At 40.6% G+C, this 12,714-nt stretch overlaps 2 protein-coding genes across 2 annotated transcripts in view; one reads left to right on the top strand and one right to left on the bottom strand.

The window, feature by feature from the left end:
* Positions 1-1,315: 1,315 nt before the first annotated feature.
* ngrn (neugrin, neurite outgrowth associated) lies at positions 1,316-5,732 on the top strand. Its single transcript, XM_050065977.1, has 3 exons — positions 1,316-1,800; positions 1,889-1,999; positions 5,014-5,732. Exons 1-3 carry the CDS (start codon positions 1,562-1,564, stop codon positions 5,603-5,605), a joined length of 942 nt encoding a protein of 313 aa, XP_049921934.1. The 5' UTR covers positions 1,316-1,561; the 3' UTR covers positions 5,606-5,732.
* A 1,758-nt stretch (positions 5,733-7,490) lies between these two features.
* The window catches only part of sort1b (sortilin 1b), a 19,940-nt gene continuing 14,716 nt past the window's right edge, over positions 7,491-12,714 (bottom strand). The window contains exons 18-20 of the mRNA XM_050064074.1: positions 12,479-12,591; positions 10,935-11,067; positions 7,491-9,720 (exon numbers count right to left, since the gene is read on the bottom strand). Coding sequence (XP_049920031.1) covers positions 9,706-9,720; positions 10,935-11,067; positions 12,479-12,591 — 261 coding nt within the window. The 3' untranslated portion in view covers positions 7,491-9,705. The remainder of the gene's footprint in view (positions 9,721-10,934; positions 11,068-12,478; positions 12,592-12,714) is intronic.

Raw genomic sequence — 12,714 nt, 5'->3', positions numbered from 1 at the left:
TTCAGCTTTTGTAATTCACAATGAAAATACTTTTTTTCTACTTTAAGGTAAACATGTTGCAGGAGTGCATAAAAACATTAAAGGAATATTTCCCTCACATTTTTTATCAATTAGTCTGTTGCCTTGAATTCGTAAAGAAATCTTTGTTTTTCTTGCAGGCCTCCATTATAAAGGCGAACCCATTAATTCATTGATTGATTGTGGACCAGCAACAGCAAAAACTATATCAAAACATATGCATTTACAAACTCTAGTGGTGTGCTCAGTACTTCCCAAACACATGCATTTTTACTAAAACCTTACTTTTTTTAAGTACTGAAAGTGAAACATATGCTCTCTTCAAAGCCAGACTCCAATACATTAGCAAATACTTTACCAAATACATTATTCTTTCTTTTTTTTTTTTAACAAAAATGCATGTATTTTGGACCTACTGAGATTATGACCTGATAAATTGTGCAAGTGTTTTAAACTGATGTTTTGATACAGTGCTGGTCTCCAATCTGTCAATCAGTGTGTTCCTCATTGTCCATGGAGGCATATGAAAAAAAAAGTTTTCTTCACAAATTCAGGATAACAGGGCATGACTTATTGATAAACTAATGGTCATTTTTGTTGGGGAAATATTCCTTGAATGCTTTTTATGCACCCTTTCAACTTATTTACTTTAAAAGTTTAAAAAAAAAAGGGTGTGTGAATCATTATTTTCATTGTAAATTAGAAAATGGTCGGAGGGCCACCCGATTGATCTACAAAAGGTTATTTTGTGAGTGAAGTATTCCTTTAAATACAGCTTTTTTACTTTTTTAAAGGGTGCTGGGGGAGCATTCCCCTGCTACAGAGGTCTTGGCTATGACCCAAATGTCTTCCGATCCTAGAAATGCCCCTGCTTGCACCTGACCTGTGCAGGGCTGCTGCAATTTGCCTCTTGGCAAAGATGAGTGAGGTCAGTAAACATCAACAGGTTGAAAAAAGGCAGTTCATTTATTATAATTACTGATAAATATTATTAATCATAGTTTATTAATTGCCCCTGGCCTTTTGTCATTTTGAAAAAGTGGCCCCCTGGCAAAGCAAGTTAAGCACCCATATGATACTTAATGCGTTTCATGTTACAAGAGAGCCTTTTTGTTCAGTTTAGGTCCACTATAATAACATTTCTTTAAAAAGTTAAAGACTGACACAGATGTAAATTGCTCTTTTTGTGAGCTGCACCCTGAAAGTTGCTGTCATTTATTTTGGTCTTGTTATTCACCTCCGCTCCGGCAGGGGGCAGCACCGCACCGTCTTTGTGTTTTGAGAGTCATGTTTGCGGAAGTATATTCACGAGGGGTTTATGCGTGTATGGCATGACTGTGGGTGTTATTAGTTTTGGTGAAGTGGCTCCTCTGTTGTAAAGTAACGGAATAGAAATTAAGTAACTCCGGTGAGCAGCAGTGGACAGTTGGACTGTTACACGTGCGTCAGTGTGTGTTAACTTGTGTCTGGTTGTGTGAACTTCTTTGGGGCAGAACAAGCTAGAGATACTGGTTAAAAGGGGGAGGACACAGTGTCTGTGAGCATGGCCCGACCTCTCCGGGTCCTCTCCCTGCTCTCCAGGCTCGGTGCTCTGTCAGTGATGCCCCCTGTGTCTATGAACAGCTGTCGGTTTGCGAGCAGAGGAGCCAGTAAGGCGTGGAGGGGACAGAGCCATGTGCACAGAGACAGAGCACCAAACAGAGCTCCTGCAGACGCTGATGAGATGTCTGATGATGAACTTGGGGTAGAGGATGTGGAGGACAAGCTCCAGGCCTTGGTTGAGTAAGAGTCAACATTACTCCTATACAATGCTTTGTGTGTGCTGTCTGTATAATCTATGTGAAGTTAAGCTTCCTCTCATGTTTTCCAGTGAGGGGAGGAAGAGGCAGAAGACTGTGAAATATCATATACTGAGGAGGCAGATGACTCCATCAGGAGCTCCGCAGAGGAAGCTGACCTGGGATGCTATTGAGCAGATCAGGTGAGGAGCTTTGTTGCTTACACTCACTTACCCAAGAAATGTCTGTAAGTCTACAAGCTGTGATGTCATCAAGTGTAAAGTATGGACCCGCGCCACAGGCAATGAATTTGTGGACCCATGAATGTTTGTTATCTTTTTTATACCCATATAAGTATTATTCTATGGTAATGTTCTAAGTTCTGAAACAGAAAATGTTCCCATATACCCAGAGCATTCCCCTGTGTGCTCTCAGTGTCATCTATAACATCTTTCACCATTCGTTGTCTATGGCAAGGCAAGGCAATTTTATTTATATAGCACCATTCATACACAAGGCAATTCAATGTGCTTTACAAGAGAAATTCATTAAGATAAAACATTAAAGGAACAATAGATCATTAAAAACAAAAGCTAAAAGCAAGAAAAACAGCGCATTTAAATGCATTTAAAAAGCAAACATAAAGCAAAAGCAACAGCAGACAAATATAAAAACAATAGCTACAGATTATCCTAACAATAAGTTACATATCTAGTTCACTGGTAAACTGCAGTAAATAGTAATGTTTTAAGCCCTGATTTAAAGGAGTTGGAGCAGCTCCAGACTTTATATCCTGTGACATCACAAGTTTGAGTTTTAGCACTCTAGCTTTTGGATTTGGGAGAGAGTTGTTCATGTTCACCAATATTTTTGGACTGTCATAGACCAGTAGTTCCCAAATGGCGGGTCTTGGTCCAAAAGTGGGTTGCTGGTCTATTCTTAATGGGCCGCAAGTGTCAATGTGTCAAGTTTGTAAAAAACACACTTGATTTCAAAGTACAGTGAATTTCTGGCATATAGCTTTTATTTTGAAGTGCCGTTTCCTGCTGTAGAGTGAGTGACTAACGGACAGGTACTTGACAGAGACATCAAACTAGCTCAACGACATGGCCAAATGCAAGTATGACGCTAAATATATTATATTGAGTAGACCTTGACTAATATAAGGAGAAATCTGGACCCCGTAGCTGGAGCAGTTGGGAACCACTGGTCTCAGAGCATAGGAATTACAAGTATGAATTTTGAAAATGGGCGTAGTTCCCCCTTTCAATGAGGCTTAAAGAAACAGTATATAAGATTGAGGGGGATTTAGTGGCATCTAGTGGTGAGGATTGTAAATTGCAACCAGCTAAATCTTCTCCCTGTTAGAAATTCCATCAGTGTTCATTGTTCATGAGGGTTTTACCGAGAGCTGAATTATTTACAGAGGTCTCTTCCTCTCCAAAACAAATGGACAGATAATAAAATCAGTAAAAACACAGAAAGAAGCAGTCTCACGTTACAATCAGGGTCTCTCCGAAGCAGTTTGGGATGTCAGATTAGGGCCACTAGCGTAGCACCGGCTAATGTGTGCTCACCTTCTTTTCTGATCACTAAAATTCTAGATGTTCAGGAGGTTTTTACAGTTTCTAAAAGAAATGGACCCAGTGATTTAAACCAGTAGAAACACTGGATAAAACAGTTTCACGTTTTAAAAAATCTGTGTTTTTTCAACGTTCTTGTTGCGGAGGGGCTGCGAACTAGGGTGGCTGACGCAAAAGCGTGAATGGCCCTATCTAGAGTTGGTGTTTGGTTTGTCTGTTCTGGGCTAGGTTTGTGCTGGATTGAAAATTTTCCAACCAGTTTGATTTAAAGCCAAATATCTAACCGAACCGATATATCGAATTATATACCTAATTTTACCACTGGGGGTCACATTTGAGCTATTTTTCCCAATAAAAGCCCATTATAGGTGTAATGCGCTTCCAATCCACTAGGAGGCAGTAATGCTGTATTAACCGCCAATACACACAAGGTTACACAAGAAGAAGAAGGCGCAGAAGGACACCACGGAACCTTCCTCCAACTCCGCTCTCTCAGTGGAGACACAGCGGTTGAGAGGGCCGAGCGAGAGGACGTTCCTGTAGTAGTTCCAGCCCCCCAAATAGTACCAGGAACTTCTTCAGTGGAAACGGGTTACTAGGGCAACAAACTGAGGGGCTGTCCACACCAACGCGGGTATTTATAAAACCGTGACTCTTTTGTCCACACCAACGCGGGTATTTATAAAACCGTGACTCTTTGCTCACGGTTTGGCCTTTCATCCACGCGTAACCGCAGTTTTGGGCCTCTGTAACCGGAGTTATTTGTAACCGGAGTCCAGGGTGAACTTTTTGGAAAAGTCCAGTGTCAGGGGGAGTTCAGAGATTGTTGTTTTTCCGCTAATGACGTTTTACTGCCTTCTGATTGGCTACAATGGCCTTACAGTTAGGAGTTATATTGCCACCTACTGCTTTGGCATGTGTATTACATTGCTTGATAGTGGAATTTGCAGTGTCATGTGGACAGAGGTATTTTTATTACACCGCTCGTATGGACGCAGATTTTTTAAAAACTGGAGGCCAAAAAAGTTCGGTTTTAAAAATACCCGTGCTCGTGTGGACTAGGCCTGAATGACTGCTGACTCCCTCGCACTTTTCCCCGCCCCAATGAAATATGATCTCTGGCAGCAGCAGCAGACAGCTGAGCGGAGCGAGCTGCGGAGTCCCTCTGAAGCCTCTGAGACAAACTAAACAAAGCACTTGTAGGCTCCTCCACGTCATTTATAAACAAACATAAACCTTATTAAGTTGTCATAATGCATGTTACAATGCAAGATAAGCTGAATATAGTCTCTTGACACACCGCCGATGTGAAAAGCTTTTTTTTTTTCTTTTTTTTTTTATCCGGTCGACGTGAATTATAAACCGGGTGTAGCTCTTAAACCGGACCGAACCGGTTAAACTGGAAATCGGCACAAGCCTATTCTGGGCTACTGTAGAAACACTGTGTTTCAACATAGTGATCCCTATAGATGTGGACCTGCTCCCTATGTAGATATAAACAGCTCATTCTAAGACAGGTCCTTTTTTCAGGTGATTACACAATAAAGAAAAGGTACTTATTAGGTAGGGTTTAATTTCTGTCAATATATTGAAATCCTACAGACTGGAACTTTAAAATATGTCTCATTTTTCAGGTATCTGAAACAGGAGCAACCAGAAGAGTGGACAGTAGGGCGTCTGGCTGAGGGCTTCTCTGTCACCCCTGATGTCATCCTGAGAGTCCTCAGAAGCAAGTTTGTCCCTGTCCCTCAAAGAAAAGCCAAGCAGGATGCCAAAGTAATGGCTGAACTCAGACAGCAGGTGCTGCCTTCAGGTGCTGGAACAGAGCAAGACAGGTTAAAGCTGCCTGGAAACCACACATCAGCTGCACTCCCACCTGGAAGCACTAAAGGAGCAGTGGTGCCTGTGGCTGACAGGACTTTAATGCTTCAGGATGAAGGCTCAGGTTCCCTCGCTAAGAGTCCTGCTGCCCCTGTCACTCTTCTGCCCACCCAGTTCAGACCTGGTATCAGTAAAGATGTCCCTGCGGCAAGATCAGAGGAAGAGGACAGCATTTCTCACACAAATCCTACAGAGGAGGACGAAGAGGATGAGGAGGGCTGGGATGGATGGCTGCTGACAGAGGAAGAGCTTGAAGAGTTCATAGAAATGGAAAAGCCTCATCCGGCGATGCAAATTGGAAATGACTTCTTTGATGCAGAGGGCAACTTTTTGTACAGAATCTGAGGACCTCCTGTCTTAAACTGTTAGCTCACGATGTTTGATGCTCAGGTTGGCATCATAACACCTGATAATAATCTGCCCAGTGACTTTCTGACATATTATTAAAGAGGCAAAATAAAAAATCAAAGATTGTTCTGCCCATGTTTTTATTTCTTAATCTCTGTATTTATTCCCTCATTAAAAAAAACTGATATAAATGCAGCTCTTGTAAAATTAGGCAGAGAACACAGATAAAACTCAAGTTGCACCCAGAGAATATCTCAACCAGCAGCAGCAGCCATCCTACAACCAGGATGTGCTTTCGTAACTGATCCCTTTGTAAACCATGTGAAATTCTCATTAACTGACAGGCTGTGACAGAAACCACTGTGTGAACTACCAGCAGTGTAGTAGTCCAGATCACCTAATCCGAGACAAAGTCATGACCACATGACTTATGATAAAATGTGGAACGTACAAACCATAGGCACTCACCAAAGTGATATGAAAGATCCACATTTCCATAAAAACAAATGAAAATTCTTCTTCGTTTACCCCTGATTGCTGTACTGTATGTATATGTGTGCATGGGCAGGTCATGAGACAATGGGCCCTTAGGCACTGACATGCAGAAGGTTCTCCTACAAAGGAGCAAGACGCACAGACTTTATACTTGTTCAGTCCCTTTGGTTATCTTGTGTCTGCTTGTAGCCGTTACACATCTCTCAGTTGTTTTGTCTCTGTAAGTGGTCATTTCGAGTCTCTTCGTGACTGCTTTTGTCTCTTTGTGGTTGCCCTTTTTGTAGTTTTCGTAAGTCTCTTGTCCCTGCCGCTGTTTTGTATCTCTTTGTAGTCATTTTAATGTGGAATTTATACTTATGCCTTGTATCAACACTGTAGCTACAGCGTTCAGAACCTAGGCCATAGCCTGACGTGCACCTCCCCAGAAATGTAACTACACACCACGGTGACACAGACCTTCTGTAAGCTGAAACCATTTCCCTCAGTGGAAACAAAGCTTTTATTTACTTTTATTTCACAGATAGGTAACAATAAATTGTGAAGACAGTAAAGCCTTGTGTGTGATCTATCCTTCAGGGATTTATACTTTGGGATTTATCCTGGCTTCATATGAATAAAGGAAATCACTGCTTGTCGCTAGACTAATTTACACAATGTAAAATGCCATAGGCTTGTGCTAATAACGTTAGCATGTTGTATTTGTTTGGAAAACATGTTTAGTATAAGACAGTTGTTTTGTCGGTGAACCTTGTGAGTTGTAATGGAGCAAAATTATGTATCCGTTACCTTTGTTAAATGTTGCTGTTGTCCCTGTTTTTTTCTGAGAAGAGGAAAAGATTGCTAGCTGCTAGGCTAATTTATACAATGTAAAATGTCATAGGCTTGTGCTAATAACATTAGCATGTTGTATTTATGGGGTGTAGGCTACGGCGTAGGGTCTGCCACTTAATTATAAATCTCGCTTAAGTCTCTTTATGGTTGGTATGTGTCTGTACAAATGGCATTTTGCAGATGAAGGCCATGAGGGCCCCTGAACCTTTGGGCCCACAGGCTTGTTTTCACTTCCCAGTAGGCCTGTTCAGTAATCCATCCATGTATGTGTGTATATGTAAGTGTAAATGTCTATAAAATAATTAGTAGGCACTGTCACACTCCTCTTTTGCACAAATAATTTAGGGATATCCCTGCAGTCATGACTGGTCTTGAAATAAAATCTAGAGTCCTCTTTGTCTGAGACCAGGACAAGACTGAATAAAAATGCAGTCAAGTCTTAGATGAGATCTTTAAAAAGTGGTCTTGAGACCGATCCAATGCTGGCTTTATTTTTAATCCATTTTTCACCCTTATATTTTTACACTGCTGTAAAATAAAAACCAGGCAATAAAAATAGAGGAACATATGAATTTATTGGCAAACCCAAAGAAAATTGCCTCAAATATACAGAAGAGAGAAACATAGCAGATACAAAGATGTAACCTTGTATATTTACAGAACCGTCACGATGAATTATTAATTTATACAGCAGTTTTAAACTGTAAGAAAAATATGTTACCTTCACTTAACGCAACAAACCATCATAAAATAACTCGCCATTGTATAGCAGCTACGTAATAACCCTGTATCCACTCTGTATCACTCAGAATTATACATCATGCCGAGATATGACAGAGAGAATAACCAGGTCACTGTAGGCTGTTTTCTTTACAAAGCTCTGTGGATTTAAATATTGAGAGATAACATGCCATTCAATGAGAGCTCGTATGAAACGCACACATCCGTCACTGCTCAAACTCATCTTAGGCAACAAGTGCAACTTCGAGGTGTCACTGACAAACTAGATGGAACTGGTTACACATTAGCTGATATAAATAATAATCAATCATCATATCCTCACCCCAGGCACTTGTATAACCACATCCAATTCACTGCACTCTGAACCTGCAAGTCACAAATAAATAAACCTGTATTAAAGCAACATATTTAACACAAGACAGACAAAACAAAATGTGCAATAGATGAGTACAAGAAGAAGAAAAAAAGCCCTGTAAGACTTAACGTGACAGACATGACAGATCGGTTTAGAGGCATCAGCCAATCCAGTTTCAAAATGACAGCAGCATGATTACAAAGAAGAAGAAAAAACAGCAGATCACTGTGAAATGAGAAACTTTCATTGACCCTGTTATTTTAGAGAATTTGCTCTGGCCCAGAAGCAAATACCAATTAAAAAAAAGTCCAACAACCATGTCTGTTAATTCCAACAGGCTAAAGTGTTAGTTATGCTATACAACATTTACACAATGTTTTAATAATTTGCTCCTATGCTTCTGTCACCAAATCGTATCGATGTACTCTGAATCTGATGTAAAAAATATCTGTAGATATTTACTATCAAACTATAATTATTTGTCATTTCAGAACTTCTTCAAACCGCAATTTGTTACACGAGTTCAAAGATTCGTTAGTACAAAAACTGCTCCAGTGATTATAAACACTACTTGAATATGACTACAGTGATTATTACAGTCTCGTCATGTTAATCAGTAGGTCACGTTTAAGAAAAACTACAAACTCTAAGCATACAAAGGACCTTGTGCTTTGGACAGTTAGAACTGCAGACATGTTATTGAACGCACCCTGTCTTGAAACAGACACACTTCACCACCCTTTACACACTGATGCGTGATGTGTTTCACGCAACGACATCTCCATTCATCAAACAGAGCGACTGGAAACATTATTGTGCCAATAGGATTATTTAACATGCATGGACAATATGCTCAATTGAAACATGTTATTGCTATCAAACCTAATGCAAATGGACATGTCCACTTGCTTATTATTACTTCAACCATTGTAAAAGTATGCAGGCTTGCATCCCAAATACAGACAGGAGATTTCACAAGTCAGTACTCATGGAAGAAGAGGCCCGAGAACCTCACATTTACATACTCTTGGCCGTCCGGGGCACACTTTCTGACCAACAAATATTTTCTTAACAGCAGGGATTAAGACTCAGATGGTTCGGGAAAGTTATTAACCAGCTACTGAGGGCAACCTTTTTTTTTTTTTACAACTACCAAATTGATACCACATCAGAAATGGCAAAAGAAAATCAGGTTTATGTACAAGTGCATGAGAAAAAGGACACAGATGTTCAACAGAAGTGAGAGTATTTCCAGGAGCACTCCCATGAGATGGGAGAGGCAGGACCCGTAATGCAATGGTGGTGGATTTACACAACTAGCTTTGCTTAGACACCCAGGACTCTGGCTCTGTCAGCAGTTCAAATGACTGCACCAGTTCTTCGTTCCCTAAAATAAATAGCTTGGAGACTCGAACTCAATCAACAGAATCAATAACTGAAGCACGACACTACAAGACGTCCGTCCTCCTCAGCTGTGGCGTTCGTCCCAGGAAGCCTCCGTACATTCATTATACTTCACAGATGACAGCAGACTCTTAGTCTGGTAGCTGAGGCCAAAGTTCATACTAGAAGGTGAAAGGAAGAAGTAGCTGAAGACAAAAGAGTGACAGGAGCAGCAGCCGGCCACGGGGGGAGCTGGAAACCTGTTGCTCAGTTGCAGAGCAGGTTGTGCCTGCTATTCCAGCAGGTCCTGTGTAAAGACAAGAACATAACATACCAATGAAGCCAGCGCCAACGCAGGTGAGCAAACAAGAAGCCATTATGGGTTTGTGTACACACACACGCTTAACTCAGTTACTCAAGTGGCCTGTTGGAGGTGAATTCAGGTCATAACTTTGTAGCAACAATGAAACATCACCCTCTGACCTACTGGACTAATTAATGTTGTATTTAAACACAGTTTCATTTTTAACAAAACTATATTTGACAAACAGGCAAACGAACATGTGGAGAGCAAAGCTGCAAAGACAGCTGTCCCCTTCCAGCAGTCTTGGCTCTTAGTGATTGTCTGGGAGGTGAAACTGTTGTTTTCCCAAGGATGGCGAGGGCATGACCCGCCCTACCCTGCCTTTGACTGGCGAGTACTCGTTGCCTTCATTGGATAGGTTGGTTAGGTTTAGGCAACAGCAGTGAGAATGGTTAGGGTTAGGGTAAGAATGTCAGGGAAAGTCCATGAGAGGCAGAGGAAGGCAGAGTAGGGCAGGACATGCCTTCGCCATCTTAGGAAAAAATTCCAGGCAATGTATCAGCTCATGCATCATTCATGTGGTGTCGGAATAACTGGAAAAAAGTTTATCACAGGTATGTTGGTGTCAGCTGACAAGTAACCACAAATTTCCATTTAAAAAAACAGGGTCATTACAGAGTTTGTCCACCAGAGAGCACTGACAAGTTTGTTTGTCAAGAGAATAAGTATCAGCTAATATATCATCATCATTGTGTGACATATTATATGGCTCTCTTCCTTTCTACACTTCACAGCAGGTGGTTGGCCTGTACAGTAGGAGTGCACAGTGCGACAGCGTGGCTTCGTCACTGTAGGGTCCTTAATGTTTAATAGGCTGATGAATGAGGCTCCTGACATGCAAAGGCCCTAACTCCTAACTCTGTATCTGTACTGTACAACAATACAGCTGAAAGTGTCTAGGGTTTATTTAACAGCAGTAATTATTCTTATTTGTCTCCAGCATCAAGATTTGTTGCAGAATTTTTGGTCTGGTTCGGTTGTTTTCTGTCTAACTATTCTATTTCTCTGAATTTCTACATGGCATCAAGCAAGCTTTAAGATAAACACATATGCTGTTGGTTTCACAGTAAAACCTTGGCCCAGTCTTTGAAGAAAAACCTGGCACCCATGTTTGTATCTTAGTCCAAGTTTAAAGGAGGAAAAAGTTTCTACTGTACCTCATCTGAGTCGTCGTGAAACTCTATCTTGCCATTCTGTGTGGTGTGGTTGGTCTCCAGCGGGTCATCCATCTCCTCAACAGCATTGTCCTCGACGTGCTGCTGCAGCACAGAGTATCTGTGAACCAGGAACCTGTCGGACACATTCACAATACTGTCAGGTCACTTGAAATCATCTGAAAGATGCAAAGCAACAAAATGCAATGAAGTGTGACACCCTAAAAACACCATGATTCGGGCTTGGTTTTGCATGAGGCAGCCGTGCATGCTCTGTGTCCATCTCAGCCCATGCTCTGAGTGCATGTTCATACTTAATATGATGACCTGAACTATTTGTGTTTGATGAAAACGAGAAGTTGGACTGAGTGGAAAAGTACGGGCTAGTTTTTTTTCTAAAGCTTGGAAAATTAGGTCAACAAAACTGAATGATACACACTACAATGCTGAAGGCATACAGAATATATGAAACATGTTTTCCTATAACTTGTATATTTGGTCTCACGCCTGTCTACATGGAAGCTGACAGTGTGACTTGTAAGCCTATTTGGGCTGCCAGATTCTACACTGATATCAGAATACAGACCCTCATCTGAGCAGATCTTTGTTGTTGGTCCATCCAAATGTCTATATATTTTTGCAGTATTTAGTTTAACATGTTTTTCCACATAACTTTATGAAGGCTAATTTGAGAATTTGTCAATAGTCAGATAAAAGTCATTGGAAATTCTGCAGGGACATCTTGGCCCAGTTGCAGCCATGCGAGCAGTACAAGGAGAAAAGTTTATCTTCGTAACTTGATGATCACAAAAATAAAAAAAATCAACTCTGTTTGAAGTTACAGTTAGGTGTGAGGTCTCCTGTAGGTTTAGTCTTGGGGCCAAGGCAAAGATTAGGTAGATAAAAAACTTTCTAGGCTCCAGTTTAGCTGGTTAATCTTAAAAGTGGTGAGACAACCCCATGCAAGCTGACAAGAACGAGCATTAGGCGCAGGATGTAAGGTCCCATCTTGGGGTGAAATACCAACTTCAAGGTGTCTACAGGTATCAGACAGTTTAATTAAATGCTTTCGAGACCCTTTCAAGACACCTTTAACCAAATTTAGGAAAGCTATTTGGACAAATCAAGTATTACTCATTTAAGCATCACAGGTAATCATTGCAGGTAAGTAGTATATATGTGGTCTTGTGCAGAGCTAAGTATTATGTAGGATTATGATTATTAGAGTGAGTTAAGTTGATCTACATTTTGTCAACAAGTAAGTGGAAGTATGAAATAAAATGACAGTATTACAGTTTTAAAAAGATTCTAAACATTAGAAATGTGGACTTAGATTAGATAAGATTAGTTAAGACCTCACAAATTAAAGTTTAAGATATTTTATGACTTTATAAGGATCTGGACAGACCCTGAAGTGTTTAGGGAATCCTTAAGGACAGTAAAAGAGAAGTGCTAACACAATTACAAAGACACAGTTTACCATTCTGGACACTTTCTTCTGCAGACAGGGCCTGGTTATGAACTGGACGACACATAGACACACTAACCTGCCACCACAGACATATTTCTTGACAAAGACGACTCCAGCTGCGACGCTCAGCAGCATGACGATGATGACTGTTATCACAATGGGTATAGACTTGGAGGAGTGACTGTCCACCTGTAAATATAACAGCAGACAGCAGAAGTAGGTTTAAGTGGAAGTGTGGGATATAAATATATACATATATATATATATATATATATATATATATATATATATATATATATATAATATATTTAT

Source organism: Epinephelus moara, chromosome 16 (assembly GCF_006386435.1).
Source record: "Epinephelus moara isolate mb chromosome 16, YSFRI_EMoa_1.0, whole genome shotgun sequence".
In the NCBI taxonomy this organism is placed as follows: domain Eukaryota; kingdom Metazoa; phylum Chordata; class Actinopteri; order Perciformes; family Serranidae; genus Epinephelus; species Epinephelus moara.
The sequence above is the reverse complement of the archived record's forward strand: the minus strand, read 5'-3'. Positions and strand labels throughout refer to the sequence as shown.

What these genes read in the sequence shown, in the direction of transcription:
- ngrn (XM_050065977.1), top strand. Translation starts at nt 1,562, where the DNA reads ATGGCCCGACCTCTCCGGGTCCTCTCCCTGCTCTCCAGGCTCGGTGCT. An exon ending in AAGCTCCAGGCCTTGGTTGA is followed by an intron (nt 1,801 to 1,888) that starts GTAAGAGTCAAC and finishes CATGTTTTCCAG; the next exon opens with TGAGGGGAGGAAGAGGCAGA. An exon ending in GATGCTATTGAGCAGATCAG is followed by an intron (nt 2,000 to 5,013) that starts GTGAGGAGCTTT and finishes CTCATTTTTCAG; the next exon opens with GTATCTGAAACAGGAGCAAC.